The following is an 18,281-nucleotide window of genomic DNA, read 5'->3' as shown; positions in this document are numbered from 1 at the left end:
TACAATTATATTTTGACAATAGTGTGCTTCAAACTACTGTTGCTGTAATGGTTTGTATTTGTCCCTTTGCTGGTTCAACATGACAATGCCCAAAGCCTGCTCCATACAGAAATGGTTTTCCAAGTTTGGTGTGGAAGAACTTGATCAATAACCATACATGTGGGTGTAACTATGGTTGAATTGGAGCAACACACTGCTGCTTTAAGTAAAAATAGCAATATAATAATGTAAAATTACTCCATTACAAATAAAAGTCCTGGAATCCAGATTTCATCATTAGAAACATGCATTTTTTTCATATTCTTCTCTCATCTTCACTCATACAGTTTTTTTCTTGTAGTGATGAATTCACTCACTAATGGGACAACAGGATTAACATACAGGTTGAACAGGAAACAGTGCAGTTCCCTCTTTATACATCCATGCAATGTTCACTAACATTCAGAGATTTGATCATAAAATGAACATCATGTCATCACGTGATTTCTGGATTTTCGTTTGGGTTTATCAATGCTATATTCTGTGTGCTGTGTTGTAATGTGAAAAAAGCTGATGAGTGATAGGCAAAGGCAAGGCAAGGAAAGGCAAGGCAGCTTTATTTGCATAGCACATTTCAGCAACAGGGCAATTCAAAGTGCTTTACATAAACATTCAAGAACATTGAAACAAAGTGCAAAAGAACATTAAGACATAATTAAAACAGTTATAAAAACATTAGAAAATAAAAACAAGTTAAACATAAAAGCTAGGATAGAAGCTAAAATAGAATATAACACACAAGAGTAAAAGCTGTAGTGCAGTATAAGATCATTATCTGGTTTAATAAAAGGCAGCTAATAGTTGTAGTTATAGCTAATATGTTATTTGTACTATATCATTATTGAGTTATTGTTGTAATAAATATTATAACACAATATTCCAAATTCATTTTCTTTGAGGGTCATGAAATCCTGTAGCTACTCCTCAGTAAAGTGTTGAGGTTTCCTATTTCAAAACAGAACCCGTAAACAGTCTTAGAAAATAAAGCTACGCCCACTCTGGTCTCAGCCAATCAGACGACAGGAGTGCTCTAGCGCCGACCAATCACAACGCACTATTCCTTCTTCCCCAAGCAGGCAGAACGCTCCTCACAACATGGCTGCGGAGTGAAAGCTCAGAAGTGCATTTTTAATTCGACATAAATTGATAAAGGATATAAAATAACGACCTGAAAACTACGAGGTGAGTTCACAGACTAACACTGTGCATTGACGGGGCTGTGTAGCGAATATTACAGCAGTGTTAGGTCGAAAGCCTCTTGTTCTGTCAGCGTGTATTATGCCTTTGACATCAATGGAAGAGGACGTCTAACGTTTGCATCGATGCTAGCGGTTCTCTATGAGAGGATGCTAACGTGAACTCTTTTAAGCTAGCTAAATGTGTTACCACGGTTACGTTCCTCTCGTGGCTCGTGATATGTTGTCAATATAAGGATACAGGTTTAAAGACATTAGACAAGTCATTTTAGACCTTTGACGTCTTACACCTCAAGTGCAAATACCTTTTGTTTACATTTTATTTATTACATCTACCCTACCTATTTTACAAGTGCAATTACCTCTGTTTACATTACATCTGTTTTATATTTTATACTTCTAGTGTAACACTTCTGTTTATATATATTTATTTATTACACCTACTTTACCTGTTTTATTTGCTTTATAACTGTGTGTTTTTACCTGTTATATGTTTTAGCTGCTTGTCAAGTATTTGTTTTAAAGCACTGACCAGAAGTGGCAACTGTGAATCTTGTTGTCATTAATACAATGACAATAAAGCTTTCTATTCTATTCTATTCTATTCTATTCTATTCTATTCTATTATAAATACATACAAACAAATCAATCCAAAGTCGTTGAGCTCGGCTGACGAGGATTAGCTCGCTGAAATTACTTAACTAGCTAGTAGTAGTAGACCTATTGGGAAACTGTATGTCACCCACGCAGTAGTTAGTTAGCTAGATGACAGCTCTAGGCGGGGATAGCAGGGTGAGGTTTGTTTTCAGAACTGGAAACACCTGCTTTCAGGTGTCTGATGGTGTTGCCACTGTGGTTCAGACTGGTAATACCGTTTCCTAACGACAGGTGCTGCTTGAAAGTGGTAGGCCACTGTCAGACTGTCACTCCAGCACGGGGCTCCTGATAGTTGTTCTGTCTTTATTAACAACCTAACTTAAATAAGTAAGCAGGTTTTTTGACTGATGCAGTTCTGTTAGGCACCTTGGGTCACTGCAGGTGTATTATGTTGCTTTGAAAACTCACAGGAGACACTGTATGCAGTAGGGCTGGGACGATTCATCTCCCGATTCGATACTATCAAGATACTATGGTGCCAATTCGATATTATTTTTATTTTTTAATTTAACCTTTATTTAACCAGGTTAGTCCCATTGAGATTAAGAACCTCTTTTCCAAGGGAGACCTGGCCAAGACGGTCAGCAGCAAGGACACAAAGTTGCAGACACAGACACAAATAGAGATAAAATACAATTCACAAACACTAAAAGCACTAAAATTTGCATTAAAGAGAATTATCTAAAGATAAATGGGGGGACAAAAGGGAACTTTTCTGGGAGTCAGCTGTACAACAAGGGGGCTAAAAACATTGGCATGCCATAGAGTGTGCTTCTAAAGCCTTCATTTTAGATTTAAAAATATTTAATGATACCAGCTCCTTGATTTTTAGGTAATTTTGGAGCAAATTCCAGGCTGAGGGTGCAGAATATGCAAAAGCCCTTTCCCCAATTTTTGTCCGAGCTTTTGGGACAGAGAGCACAAAAAGGTCCTGTGAACGCAGTGAATACTGTCCACAATTTTTTTGTGTAATAAAAACACTTAATATGTATTGCGATTCTACAAGAATTGCGCTTCGATATTACAATTTATTGCGATTTTTGTTAACTTTGTTAACTAGACCATGAGGAAAAAGTTGAATCATACACTTCATACATCAAAATTAATACATTAAAATGTTTGATTTTCAGCTTATATGTAGTCAGAGATGTCTTGAGGTCAAACATATCAGTCAAATAAAAGAATAAAGACATTTCCCTCACAAATTAGTGGTATTTTCTTTTTAATTTATAAGGGACATGTAATGTTGTTTTATACTTCTGGGGAATATAATCCAATTAATTTTATATATATATATATATATTTATACAGTATATACATATAGTATATGCTGTTCCCTTTTGTTAACACCTTATTTGCAAAACCGGACATGGTCACACCTGTATACTTCCGCTAACTTCGCCAAGTTTGTCGCAAGCTCTCCCATATCCATGCAGACCCTCCACCGTTTGTCGTCTTGGCCGGCTGTGGTTTGTTTTGGTTGAAGGACACGGGACGGATATGATGTCAAGTTACTCAGACTACAACAATAAAAGCGGTAACTTCCTTCTACCTCTGCATAGACTGGATAGTGAAATATTTGAAGATCATGGTACATATTTGTGAATTGTCTTCTGTGAATTACAACTATTATCTACAGATCTGCTGCAGTACGAATTGGACAAAATTCCGTAAACAAACAGGAGGAAAGTTACAAATGTCACGTGGCCCATAAATCCACAGGATGCGATCTGCAAATGCGCAAATATCATTCCACGTGTAGAAATGGATGCACAAATGCGTATATGTCACTTCACATGTAAACCTTAAAATACGTATTTACAGAGTAAGTTATGCATATTTGCAAATAGCCCTTTATTTTTGTGGATGTGACTTTACACAACACAAATACAAAAATACATGTTGGTGGATAGTGAAATATTTGTAGATCATGGTACACATTTGTGGATTGTCTTCTGTGGATTACAAGTATTAAAGTCCAATAAAAACTTCCATAGATGGCTAACTTGGCACACCTGTGGCGCATTTGAGCATGGAGTCACAGCTGTGACAATCATGACTTATCAAATTCACTACTTTCACCCCCTTTAATCAAAGGACTATCCCCCTCATGACGCACTGACCGTTTGGGAGTCCTGTAGTGAGTTTTCCTCAGAGGAAACGTATTGTTTACTGGGCATTGGTACCGGAAATTATTTTTCAACTTTAGTTTTGAACCCGAACAATGCAAGAAGTGGGGCTCTGCAACCACCGTGCTGGTTTCAATGATTCTAAGCCAACCAGAATTTGATAACTACATTGCCTCCACTTTCAAAGACCACCTGAAGACACCACCACAGGGAGGTTGCGCCATCCCCAGGTTCTTGACTTACTTGAGGTTATTTAGGTGGTAATATAGTATTAATTTTGACGGAGAAAATCTGGGGTGCCCCTTTTCTCCTTAAACATGAATGCTGGAGCTCTCAGGGCCACCTTAGTGGGCAGCAGTGTGTTGTCTCCTTGGGTGATGTGGGTTTACTTCGGGTGCCCCGGTTTCCTCCCACTTTACTTAAAACAATCAACAATTTGTAATAACTGATTAAATCAATAACAGCTATTTATTCATTTTTATAGATAGCAAAGCCTATATAGAATTCATATGATTGGAATAGATATAACATATGTATGGATACCGACACATATAGGACTTAAAGGAAATTTATTAGCTGACTGAAGTGTGCAAAGGAAACAAAAACAGCTTGTTGGGAAGATAAATAACACTCTAGATATGTGTGTGTGAATCCTGCTGGACGTTGCTTGCATCACCTACACTCATTCTGACCCTTCAATGGTTCTGTTTTTGGGTTTAATCTTACTCGAACGGTCTTACTTAGTCAGTACACTCTCTCACCTTTCAGCCTGTCTGGCTCTTTTCTCTTCTGTTTGGCTGAGCGCTGTCAACTCTTTGCCAATGGAGACTGCTGACTCTGGGTTTCAGTGGGTTTTTGTGCCAGAGGAAGCTGCTTATGTGGTCAGAGTGAGTGGTGAGCATGGTGTCAGTAGATTCAGGGCCTCGGTTTGCTTTTCAATGGAGTTATTATGCTAACATCTGGGTTCTCTCACTGTAGTCCCAACATCATACAATAGGGCTGGGATGATACACCATATCGTGATACTGTCACGATACTTCAGTGCCGATTCAATATGTATATATATCGATTCGATATGTACGATTTATTGCGATTTTTGTTAACTTTTTTAACAATGGACCATGAGAAAAAGTTGGATCATACACTTCTAGGGACTTTTACTTTGGAAAATATCTAAATTAATACAGTAAGAATGTTTGATTTTCAGCATGTATGTAGTCAGAGATGTCCTGAAGTCAAATATATCAGTCATTGTCCCTGTCACTGTGATGGTATTAATGGAACCTGGTCTGCATTGCAATATAGTGCAATGTAGGTGTCATTCCAGTTAAAACTTTCTTTTTAATTGATTCCTGTAATTTGTCATTTATCCACAGACCTCTACATGAATGTTATGAAGAGGATCCCTGTGCCGCACCTGAGCAACAATTAATCCTCCAAAAAAAAAAAAAAATCCCACAGTTCCCTGCTTCCCTCTGCTGATACCTGCAGGTGTGGGCGTGCCTCCTGTCACACTGGCAGAGGAGGCGGGGCAGGAGGTGTTGCCAGGTGGGGGACCAAGGCTGCACCCGCCTGCCTTCTCCATCTTCCTCCGTCCAATTCGGAATTACTTCGTCTGCAGCCTCCACAGGCAGCGGGCCGAGAGCCTCCAGCGCGCGCCTTCCAGATTCGGACATTGCAGAGCGGCGCTGACGAGGCTCTGCCGGGTGGCGTTGGCTGGTTGAGGAGCAGAGCATGTTGAGTGGTTGTGGTTGCCATGGAGCACCTGGATAAGAAGCAGGTGAGTTGGAGGTGGAGAGTTGTTTACTGAGCAGATAGGGCTCCTGGGATTCAGACTGCCCTGAGGGGAGTGCTTAGCTGTGCTGCTGTGTCTCCTAGCATAGGTTCAGGCTTTCCAAAATGTTTTGCGGTACTCTTTAGGGAAAAGTTAGACTAATTTCTGAAAGAGCAGATGTGTAATTAGAAATATTGCCTAAAGACCCCTATACACTGTGATTCAGGGCTGCCTCAGACAAGCATTTACAATCATGAGAGTAGAGATGCAACAATAAGTCAGTCGATCAAAAGAGAAAATTAATTGGCAACTATTCTGATAATTGATTTAGTATTTTTTATTGAATAGACAACAGTAGAGCGATGATAGGAAATGAGAGGAGAAAGTGAGGATGAATGTCATGCAACTAAGGTCTCTGGCAGGATGTGAACCGAGGGCGTTGCAGTTCATGGTCGCACTATGGCCGGGGGCGGCAGTAGCTCAGTCCGTGGAGACTTGCCATGGGAACCGGGGGGTCGCTGGTTCAAGTCGAGGAGAAACTTCACATATCAACGGTCTCTTCCTGATTATACTTATTAAACTAATTAAGACATTTTGACGGCACTACACTTTATAAAAGTGAAGTTATTGAATATTTTTTTCCCATTAGAATTCACCAAAATTATGCAAAAGCATATTTTTCCAAACAAAGTGTTGTAGCACAACTATGAGGAGATCATTGATGGGTGAAGTGATTTTGCTGGTACTACACTGTATAACAGTGAAGTTATTGAATATTTTTATAGCATCTCTTTTCGGCGTTGCACTTTGTAGACGGTCCCTGACCACTCGTCTCACATCCGGCTGCACATAGAGACCAATGTTATGTGTCCAGCTCGGAGGACGGGTCGTTTTGATTAAAATGAGGTTGTGGCTCGTTGTCTACCTTACTATGGTTAGAAAAAGCCCTCGTTTGTGTTTTAACAACGTTTCGGTTATGAGTTATTGATCCAGGAAGTTTGAATCTGTCAATATCTTTCCAACTTTACCGAAGTACATCATCTAGGGGGGCTCTGTACATCAGCAATGCGTGGACTGTCAGGAATGATTGGAGGAAGTGCACTATGAAGTAATTCGAGGGAACGAGTTACTAACTTGAGGGCACAAATTAATAAAAATTTTCTCCTTGGGGTTATAGGGGGGCTCCGTACTTTCCAAATAAGTTTGGCTAAGCTGGGGATTTGTCTACAACATGTCTTATTATCTTTGATAAGCCCAGTGTTATCATAAGCGACAGAAAGGAAAGTCAAAAGTCCGAAAATAAGATCCAAGCTGTAAGGAACCATGATTATCTTTTAATACTGCAAACAGTAAAATGTACAAAGTCACCAGTAGCAAAGGAAATTCAAGAGCTACACTGAAATACAGCACCACTTCACATTCTCCCATATTCACTCTTTCACATTCACTCTCATTGTCCTTGATCATTTTCGGTCATTTCAGTTAAACCCATCTGAAGGGTCAAATGATCAAACGTCTCGAGTTAAACATAGATATGTAGGAGAGGCATTTCACAACCGGTTAGGAACAAAAACGTGGCTGCCCCTGACCTATTGCTCAAGAGGCTCAAAGAAAAGCATTCTACCTCTTCTATCTCAGTGTTCCCACCTATGTTCTGCGTTCTGTTATATAATCATTGACTCATTACAGTACAGTCAGAAGCATGGAGCCGCCCTCCTTCTAATGGACACATGAATGTCCCAGAAGTGTTAGAGGTAGAGTAGACCTTTCCTTTTATACATTTGAATTACATGACAGTGTTGATGCTAACTCTATGATGAACAGGAAACGTTATCGTATTACGGTAACGTGCGGTCAAGTCAGCTGTCACTCTCATCTCCGTGGTCAAATGGGTCGACGCTATAACTGTAAAGCACCCATATACTGACATTTATGTTAAATGCATTCAAACGGCCCCGATGGAGCTGATCATGGATGTATAAAGACAACGGAGCTGACGGGAGAGCTAGCGACCACCTTGGAGAAGTTATAGGAAGTAGACACACAAGACTACATCCGGTTTTCAAAATAAGGTGTTAACAAAGGGAACTGTATATACAAAATACATATATGTAAATAAGATTGATTGGATTATATTCACCAGAAGTATATAAAACATTACATGTCTCTTATAAATTAAAAATAAAATAAAATAAATAATTCCTGACAATGTCTGATATATTTGACTTCAGGACATCTCTGACTACATACATGCTGGAAATCAAACATTTTTACTGGATTCATTTTGAGATTTTCCAAAGTAAAAGTCCCTAGAAGTGTATGATTCAACTTTTCCCCATGGTCTAGTGTTAAAAAAGTTAACAAAAATCACAATAAATCATAAAATTGGATCGCAAGTTGAACTTTTATGACAACCCAAAATTCACAAGTTGTGATTAGGGCTGTCAAAGTTAATGCAAATTTGTTTTAAAGATGATACTGAAGATACTGGTATCATATGAAACTAGAAAACCTAATGAATCCATTGGTACCAACCATGTCATACTAGCTTGTCGGGAAGGAGGCTAAATAAGGATGAAAAACTGGCATGGCCATTTTCAAAGGCCTGTTGGGCTGCAGTTTGCCATCTTGTGATTTGAGCATATTTTTTATGCTAAATGCAGTACCTGTGAGGGTTTCTGGACATTTGTCATTGTTTTGTGTTGTTAATTGATTTCGAAAAATAAATATATACCAACATTTTCATAAAGCAGCATATTTTATGCCCTCTCCCATGTTGATAAGAGTATTAAATGCCTGACGTAAGTTACATTTTGAACAGATAAAAAATGTGCGATTAATTATGGAAAATCATGCAATTAATCGCAATTTAATATTTTAATTGATTGACTGACCTAGTAAATACCCCACTTTTGAATTTTTAAGTTTTTATGTGTCTTAAAAAAGGCGGTTGCTAACAAGTGGCTAAATGAGACTACTTAACGTCATCAAACCGACTCGTCCGCCTACACAGCCTCGTTGTGTATCCTCACGCTCATACGGCTGTGGTGTAGTTAATTTTTAGCCCAACGTTAGCATTTTACTTCTGGCGATGGCATTTGCGCTTCAAAAATCATAAAAGGGCTGTTCATTTGTGAAGATTATCTTGCTGAACAAGTATCATAAACGTGTTTTTTCCACAGAGCTTATTTTCTGCAATAATCCAAAACCCATTGGCTTTTTGTCGACGAAACAAGAGCGATGCTAACTTCCTGGTTGGCCTACAAAAATACATCATCCCTGCACCACTCTATTCTCTCTGTCGCTGCTCTGTATGCATACCTACATCATTGCTAAATATGCTAAGCTGGCAAGAGGATAACCAGTGTTATACAGGCCTGGTTTTGCATTGTTCCTCGCATCAAAAGAGCCCCCCCACACCCACTATGTCTGGCCTCTTTCAACCCCCCCCCTTCTCTCTCTGTAGTCGGGGTTTTGTTGCCTAGTTCCCCAGCCAGCCGCTGAACTGAAATGAACTGAATGAGGCTCAGTCCACGCCAGAGAGGCACCCACACTTGGTGTGTTTGAATTAAAGTCCAGCTGGCAGCGTGCACTGACGCTGGGCTCTGTTGACTGCAGCCCAGTGACGAGGGAAATTTGGGTGAGGTCTTGCAGCATCTCCAGCTCTCTCTCCTGACTGTAGACATGAGCAGGCTCCAGTTAGGACTTCATTCACATCTTTAGAACTAGTTTCTGAAATGATTCTCGTCACGTAGCACGGCTGTCGCTGGATATTGCCCTTGTAGCCCAGCAGCAGCAATTCAGATTTTAGTGAAGCAGAGCAGAGCAGAGCAGGGCCGTCATGGTGTTGAAGATGGGAGAAGGGATCTTCCTCAGGAAGAAGAGCAGTGTAAGTTGTCTCACTTGTCTCTGTCCGTCTGTGGCTGAACACGTTCTCGTCAGTGAAGGCTAAAAAACGTTTGGGTGAGTGACAGCGTCAGTCAGATATGCTGTAGTCATGGCGAGCCTTTTTAGTGTCAGTAGTCGTGTTTGCATGTTGGTATAATGCTCTTGATTTGTTGGTCAGCATCCAAGGTTAATCTAGATCAGGGGTGCACACACTTTTTCAGCATGCGAGCTACTTATAAAATGATCAAGTCAAAATGATCTACCTACTATAAAAATGCAAAACATATATTTATTTATAAATATATTGAGTATTCTTTATATGTACAATATATGTTGGTGTACCTTGCATAACTGCATGAACCCATATTGTACAATATAACTCTGTACATTTTTTGTCATTACCTTACTCTGATGACTTGCACTGAATGGAATCAGCCAGGGATGCATAGTCCGGACAGTAGCTGCTGATAGCCAGCCTCAAGCACACTTCCAAATGATCATCAGTCAAGGGGGAACGGTATTTGGACTTAATAATCTTCATGTGGGAAAAAGCTGACTCGCATAAATAAGTGGAGCCGAATAATGCAGTCAAGGAGGTAGCACATTTCCTCATGTTGAGGTACTTTTCCTCTGTGAGTAAGTTCCAGAACTGTCCATGAGCCCTGGACTTAAGCTGAATGTCAGCTTGTAGTGTCAAAATCTCATCCTCCACTCCAGATGAGTTCAGGTGAAACAGTGTTGCAATTTTTGATGCGAGTGAATCAGCCTCAGCATCAGCATCTTCCCGAAAAGGGTAGCACGTGAATGTAGCGACTGGCTCCAGTAAAACAAAGTCTTGAAAGCGTCTGTCAAACTCTGACAGACAGTTCTCAATCTGCTCTGATAAGCTGACGTCTATATTTTAATTTTTTTTAATTTTTTTTTTTTTTTTTAATGCCATGCGATCTACCCACACTACCTTTGCGATCGACCGGTAGATCGCAATCGACGTATTGGGCACCCCTGATCTAGATCCTTCCTGGGTTGTAGGCGCGCTCTGCTTCACTAAGGCGGTTCAGCTCTCTCTGCTATGAGTGTTTACGTCTGTCTGGAGGATTTTTGTTGAGGCTTTGTTACTCTGGGGAAATGAGGAGATATTTATAGCTTGCCTGTGTGGGATGTAGAGCCTGAAAGCTGAACCCTGTGTGTAGACGTGTGTGAGTTTTCATATTTGTGTGTTTGTCTTTCTATGTGTATGCGTAGGCCTTTGCAGACACACACATCCTCACAGTGACATGGAGAGTGGGAAAGGTTGCTTTCCCACAAACATTAGATATGACTGTTTCCTTTTCTCTATTATTATAAACATGCTCTTTTCTTTGTTACGCAGAATAATGTAGAGTTGTTTCGATACTGACACCAGTATCGGAAATGCGTTCAAAACTGCCCAAAATTTGGTATCTGGTATCGGCGAGTACGCAGCCTATGCACAGATACGATGCCATAATTTATGAACTCGGAAAAAAATCAACTTGTTTAACCTGAAATTAATTATTCTTTGCCGCTCCAAATCAGTAGCCTGTCGCCCTGGATGTAACATGGCTGCCACTGGCAACTACTGTTTTAGAGAAGCGAAGAAGAACTGATCGCAGGTAGTTTGTCACGTGACGATGGCAAACAACAACAATGCAGTGCTGGTGGAGAGTGTAACGGTAAGGGTAGTCAGTGCGAGGAAAATGTCAGCCATCTGGCAATATTTCACAGTGGAAAATCCAACAAGTAAAACTGAATAATAACGGGTTAACGCAAATTTGTTTTAACGCCACTAATTTCTTTAATGCATTAATACAAATTGCGATTTTTAGGTTCTAGGGGTTTTAAAGCTAGAGTGAAGATACTGGTATCATAAGAAACTAGAAAAAAACCTAAGGAAACCATTGGTGCCAACCATGTCATGCTAGCTTATCAAGAAGGAGGCTAAATAACGCTCCAGACTTGCGCTACATTTTTGTGAACTGGCATTTTCAAAGAGGCCCCTTGACCTCTGACCTCAAGATATGTGAATGAAAATGGGTTCTATGGGTACCCACGAGTCTCCCCTTTACAGACATGTGTAAACCTTTTTAATGCAGCAACAAATTGGTCAAAATGTAACGAGGAATCAAAATTCCACTATATAATGTATATGGTATATAAGCAGAATTGAATAGATATTAATAAATAGAATTGAATTGAATAGAATGGCCCCATTGTCACTGATTTCCGATCCAGCTATTTGAGTCGGTATCGGCCCGATATCCGATCCGGTATTGGTATCGGTGCATCTCTAGCTTCAACTGAATATGAAACATTTCGGTGTGTGATATACAACACCTATAAACTGAAAGAGCCATAGTTGTGACAGTGGATTGTGCTGCAGGAAGTTGAGGAGTTTCAGTCGACACCATCAGACCTGTAGCAAACAATGTCACTGCTAGCTACAGTAGCCAGGAAGCTCATCAGCTCATAATGGTCAAGTGTCAAGCTTAGGAAAATCTAAATCAAAGCTTTTACCATCAGCGAGAAGATTGTCTATTTCTATATACTGTAGTTATTTTAAATGCTCGTCATTGGTGCCACCGGGTCAGATTCCGCGCAAAATCAGAGGATATCTGAGAAAATCATGCAGGTTCACCAGAAACTCCTTCAGCCCAGACTCCGGCGGGAACGAGGTAGAGAGCTCCGCGCCCAGCAGCAGCCGCTGGTCCCCGCTGGGAGCCCACACCAACACCCATGCAGGGCACCATCTCAGCACTGGAGAGCTCCTTCAGCGACAGGCTGCTCCACCCAAAGTGTGTGAAGGAGCGCTATCGCAGGTCCACTCCACAACCAGCACTGCTCCCAGTAGACCACACACACACACACCAAAAACTGACAATAACTGCACTATACTGTACACTGACTGTGCAATATCAATACTAATCAGGTTTAATTTATACCGTGCAATATTCATTCTCACTGTGCAATATTTTTCTACCGGTACAATTCTGGTAATAGCAATACTGTATATATTGTTCCTATTTTTAATATTTCCCCTTGTTTATATTGTTCCTGTTTTTATATTTCCCTTGTTTATATTATTCATATTTTGTTTCACTTTTGTTTTGCTTTTTGCACCGTGTTGTATCTTGCTTTTTGTTTTTACCGATGTTTCTTATTTTTTGCACTATCCCCTTTGCTGCTGTACACTGCACATTTCCCCACTATGGGACTAATAAAGTAATGTCTTATCTTATCTTAACACCACGCTGCTGGGGGCCCAGGCCGTATTGCTGGGCCCGCTGGAGGGAAGGGTGGCACGGGAGAACTAGAACCAGGACTGCACAGGGCAGAGTGTCAGACTCTTGCTGCAGTAAAATGAGAGGTTTTCTAAAGGGAATCTGATGCTCAGAAAAACTACTGCTTTTATCCACAGGCACCGCCAAAAATCAACACAAAATTAATTACTTTAATGAATCACTTTTAATTGGTTAATCCATCCATCCAGTTTATGCTTTTATTTATCTACATCCAGGTTGTTTTTATTTTTTAATTATACCACTGGAGATTATAATTGTATACTGCTGGGACGTAGTGAAAAAATGTGACATAATGATGAATAATTCTAGGTCGTGTCGTCCCTACTGGTTTTCCATCATACGTTCATATGGTGGAACGGGTATCAAATTGCATTCCACGTGGTATTAAAACCGTGTTATAAGTATTAAATTAAACTTGGTGAACCCTGCAGAAACCCTGAATACAGACACAGCTTAGTCTCATCCCAGTTTTGCAAGGATGGCTTGTGTCAGTGGCCCAGGTCATACAACCATGCTGTTAAATCTTTTTTTAAATATGTATTATTTAATTATTCAACGAAATAATCTGATAAATCTTCAAATTATACGTACTTGGGGTTATCTTGTCAGCCAAATTGTTCATCCCTCTTGTATTTGGGTCCAGAGTGTGACAGGGTTGTTCTCTGTGTTGTCAGGACGAGGATGCTAAGACTCTGGGCCTGTCGACTGGCCAGGCTCTGTCGAAGCTGCGGGACCAGCTCAGCAGCCTGCTGGAGCAGCACCAAAGAGCTGCACCCAGACGAGCCTCTGTACAGGTACACATGCACATTCATATCAGTGGTCTACAATTATAGAAGTATTTCACCGCTGGAAAGACGTTTTTTTTCATAAATCTAGGCTCTCTATTCGGTAGAAAGGTGCAAATATTTTTGAGGTTGGTGCTTCATGACCAGAGAAAACGGAAGGGCTGCAGTATTCCCTTTAGCTCAAAAGGTAGAAAGCCCACAACACCCACAATGCACTGGGTTCGTTGCCAAAGTATGATAAGAGGAGACAAAGTACGATACTATTTTAAGTGATCACGTTGCGCTTACACTAACTGTTTTACGGTGACATTTCAGAAAAAAACAGTTGCTATTTGTCAGACGTCCGTTTTGCCCCGTTAGCTTTGGTCGATTGTTCCAGTTTCTTTTAGGGATCCTGAAACATTTCTCCAGCTCTCCCCTGTCCATATGTGGCCCAAAGCTTGAGTGTAACGTTACACATGTTTGTGTCCCTTCCTCTGTAACGTTGGATTCGGCAACTTCATCCAGAAGAAATTGGCCTCGCTGCAGCACAGCGACTCAACTGCAGTTTCCATCGGTGCACATTTACCACAGCGACTGTGGCGGCCTCTTCCTCCTCCATACGCCGTAATTCCTCCGCACTGTATTCTGGCTCATACAGTATAGACCCGAATGTCCGATTCCAGCATTTCAATATTAAAGTCTTCCATATCTACAGGAACATTGCCTTCTGCCACGAGCGTCCAGTGGCTGTTTTGATTTTGGAGCAGTGAGGGTGCCCAGGGGGTGGACATACAAAAAATAGGGAAGTACGATCTGTAGTTCAAACAAACAGCCCAGATCCGGATGACACCCGACACTATTAAATAGACCACTGGGTGCTTGCAACATGAAGGGAAGTTCAACATTTTTCATTTGCATATACTGCCCACATTGCAATGATACAAAGCTGCAAAGTATCCCTTTAAGTACAATCACTCCCTAAACTTAAATCCTTACCCTGACCTAAAAATGAAACTTAAAACTAACCCTAAACCCCAAATTAGCAAAGTGAGGAATGGCAACATAAGAGTTTTGTCATCATTGATTTCTTAAGTAAGTAGCCGTATAATAAGCGGGATAATGTACAGCTAGCGGGTCATTGTTGTGAAATAATCCCCTTCAGGGCGATGAGAGACTAGCAGCATCGCCCTGTCGGGGATTCTTTCACAACAATGACCAGCTCACTGTACATTATCCCTTACATGTTAAATGCCTTACATAAAACACTGCATATTATTTTTACTCATGCCTTGATGTCATGTTTTCATAGGAACAGTGGGTGAATAGCTTCCTTTACCATGGCAACCGTCACTCCTGTCTCCATTGGCCGGGAGCTGCCCTCACTCTACTGGTGGTGCTGGGACTCTTCTGTTGCTATGGCAGCCAGCCAAAGGGCAGGTAGGTGGCCTCTTTTTAGCTGAACCGTCCTGTTCTGGAGCATCTGTGATACTCTACGACACGCAGCATCAATAAAAATCTGTGTGCTGGTTCTTATTTCACTCTTTGACATTATTTCCTAAAAGCTTCTGTAGGATCTGTTTTCCTATGCTTAGACCGTTATCAGCAGTTTGAGAAGGATTGCCCTGTCCACAGTTTCCCCATCACCATCATGCCTGAGGCTATCCCAACAGTTACACCTCCGATGTTGTAAAAGTACATTCTTTTCAGGGGAAACGAGGCTCGGACAAAATCTGAAAATCTTGAAATTCGTGACATGCCACCTATCTGCTTGTTCACTTAACTTTATTATTCTCATGAAACATAATCAACATGTTCAAGATGAACAGAAGTGAGAAATCGTAATGAATCAGCAGCTCCACAAACCCCAGCTGTCGTCCTACTTGCTGTGCGCCAAGGCGATCTTACACTTGCCTGGACTGTTCTTTCTGTCTAATACCATTTGATTAAATATGTATACTGAATGACCAATTAAAACACTAATTTGGTTTGAATTTAGATATATTTTCTATACGTGTAGAAGTGAGAGGGAATCAGTTAAAATTCCTGTTGCAATATTTGGTGTAACTTTAACTTTTTTTCTGATCGAAACTATTTAAAAGCTAATTTAGAAATGTGTCTCTTAAGTGCGCTTGACCTGTTGAAGACTATGTATTTAATTTATCACATATGGCTCTGCCGTTCTCCTTTGCCCATCCACAGTTCTGGTATAGAGTTTGTGAACGCTGCAGCCCTACTCCTCCTCCTCCTGCTGAACCTGCTGCTGAGCAGACGTCAGGAGCGGCTGAAGAGGAGCGAGATGGTCCGCCGTCTCAAGGGCATCATCACACAGCTCAGCGGTGAGTCAGGCTTGTTGACTCACCGCTGGAAATATGGAGGAATTATAGCATTTGTACTTCCTGTACAAGATAATCCCTGTTTAACTGTTACGCTTCTCTTCTTCGTGTAATGTTATTCAGTTCATTCATACCTCAGTGACACGTTTGGAGGGTGTAGTTAGTTTGAAAGAAAATAGTTCCTACTGAATGACACTGATCAGGTCATGGAGGCTTCATAATTTTCCATAAAACATATTTCTTACCGACATTTATACGCCATAATCACATGACATTCACAGACACCATATTCATGCTTGTCATCCTCCCCTTTTCCTCTCTCTGACTTTGTCCTCCTCACTTTCTCTGCCCGTTACTCCAGACTATCTGTCAGGGTGTGTGAGTGACTTGCGGTGGTCTCCATCTATGTACCCTGATCTGTACACACCCTCATCCCCATCATGGTCCCTTCACTGGACCTACCGCGACTCCCATTTGGTTAACCTGCCCATCAGTCTGCTGGTGGAAGGAGACATCATCGCTCTGAGGCCTGGCCAAGAGGCGTTCGCATCCCTCAGAGGCATTAAGGTCAGTCTGTACACAGACACATACATGTACGTTAAAGCCGCACAATGTATCGTTTCAGCATCGATATCGCGATGCGCAATAGTCGACTTGCAGGACGTGCATGTTGGCAAATTAACTCAAACACGTCATGCTACAACTTTTTTTTTTACTGTAACCCTACTGTTCTGTTATGGTTACTTTGACTGTAACTGCAATACTGTTTTATAAAAATATCTTTTAGGAAATATGAAATTCAAAGTTATCAGTTATTTGCCCTAGATATTCTTTTGGAATTGATATCAAGGTACCAAATACCAGAACTGGTATTGGTACAGAAAGCCAATATTTGATTATTGGTCCAACACTAGCACACTAACACACATGTACAAACTCTACAGCTGACGTCATGACATGCTATTCTCAGTCCTGCTAGCACGTAAATGCTTGAATACTGATCGCTGAGTTCACTAGTTCTCTCTTTTGGGACTGTTACACTCATCGTTGATGTTTTTTTTAAATATTAAGGTGATTATTTATGTGTATATGCGATAAATATTAAGTTCATTATTTAAGTTGTAGAAAGGGGTCGGACCATATGAGTGTTTATAACACTCAGATAAAATTACACACAGTAGGCTGCTGTGTGTCATTGCAGTTATGAAGTAGGTTCATCCCAACACACACTTGATTTAAACAGCACCAGAGGTATAACCAGTAAGTTATGTCATCCGAGACCCTCCAAACAACCTACACCTTAACGTCTAAAACTCACTGCTGGTGTCAAATAAGACGGTTGATCAGTTGGTAAAGAATGACCCATTAACCAGCTTAATCTATTCTTCTCTCCTCAGGATGATGAGCACATTGTGTTGGAGCCAGGAGATTTATTCCCCCCTTTCTCCCCTCCTCCTTCCCCACGGGGCACTGAGAAGAGAGGACCCCAGAGTCCCCAGCAACACCGTCTCTTCAGAGTGGTCCGGACTCCAGTACTGGACATAGTCAGGTAGGGAAATGGTTTGTGTGGCTTTCCTGGGTAGTTATTCATGAGAGGCAAGTGATTTAAAGAAAGAAAAAAAAAGTTTCTCCCCCATTGCCATCTTAAGTATTGCTTATTTCAGTGGTTCCCAGCCTATTTTCTCTGAAGCCCCCCCTACTTGTATCTGAGAAAAGCTGAGCCCCCCCTCAATATTTTGAGGAAAATATTAAGAGAAACTACAAATCCTCAATGAATAGAACTCGTCCATTTCGTCAACATAAATAAAGTGATGACGTCTTGACGGATTAGTCTATCGAATGCAGATACATAATATGATCTTTTTTATAATGACATAAGTAATTATTACTATACAATTATTATAATTGTGTTAGAGCTGAAATGATTTTGTGTTATTGTGGTTAAATAAATGTAATGTAATATTTGTTAGATTTGAAAAATGTTGTTTTTGAAAGGCTAAACACCAACAAATATGGATTGAAGCAGAGTATTTCCTTAGATTTAGCAAAAAAATATATATCATTAAATAGTTTTATATACAGACTTTTGTATAATTATCCAGTAAGTAGGTTATTATGATTTTAATTCTACATGTGCAAATCTAGTTTCGACAACCTCAGAGCAGACAAATCCTGGTGCAC

The 18,281-nt window shown here is 40.6% G+C and overlaps 1 protein-coding gene across 6 annotated transcripts in view; it reads left to right on the top strand.

Annotated features, from left to right (window-relative positions):
• Positions 1–1,098: 1,098 nt before the first annotated feature.
• The window catches only part of tmem94 (transmembrane protein 94), a 39,420-nt gene continuing 22,237 nt past the window's right edge, over positions 1,099–18,281 (top strand). For 2 of the 6 annotated variants that reach the window (XM_037754940.1, XM_037754938.1), the window contains exons 1-7: positions 1,099–1,221; positions 5,398–5,801; positions 13,675–13,794; positions 15,077–15,204; positions 15,967–16,103; positions 16,462–16,667; positions 17,498–17,649. In XM_037754940.1, coding sequence (XP_037610868.1) covers positions 5,778–5,801; positions 13,675–13,794; positions 15,077–15,204; positions 15,967–16,103; positions 16,462–16,667; positions 17,498–17,649 — 767 coding nt within the window. In that variant the 5' untranslated portion in view covers positions 1,099–1,221; positions 5,398–5,777. Of the gene's footprint in view, positions 1,222–5,397; positions 5,802–9,124; positions 9,685–13,674; positions 13,795–15,076; positions 15,205–15,966; positions 16,104–16,461; positions 16,668–17,497; positions 17,650–18,281 lie in introns of those variants that run through there. The other 4 variants (XM_037754941.1, XM_037754939.1, XM_037754937.1 and 1 more) reach the window with 3 other exon arrangements.

This window comes from Sebastes umbrosus, chromosome 20, assembly GCF_015220745.1.
Source record: "Sebastes umbrosus isolate fSebUmb1 chromosome 20, fSebUmb1.pri, whole genome shotgun sequence".
Lineage (NCBI taxonomy): Eukaryota > Metazoa > Chordata > Actinopteri > Perciformes > Sebastidae > Sebastes > Sebastes umbrosus.
Note: the sequence above shows the minus strand (reverse complement) of the source record. Positions and strands in the feature narration are given on the sequence as shown.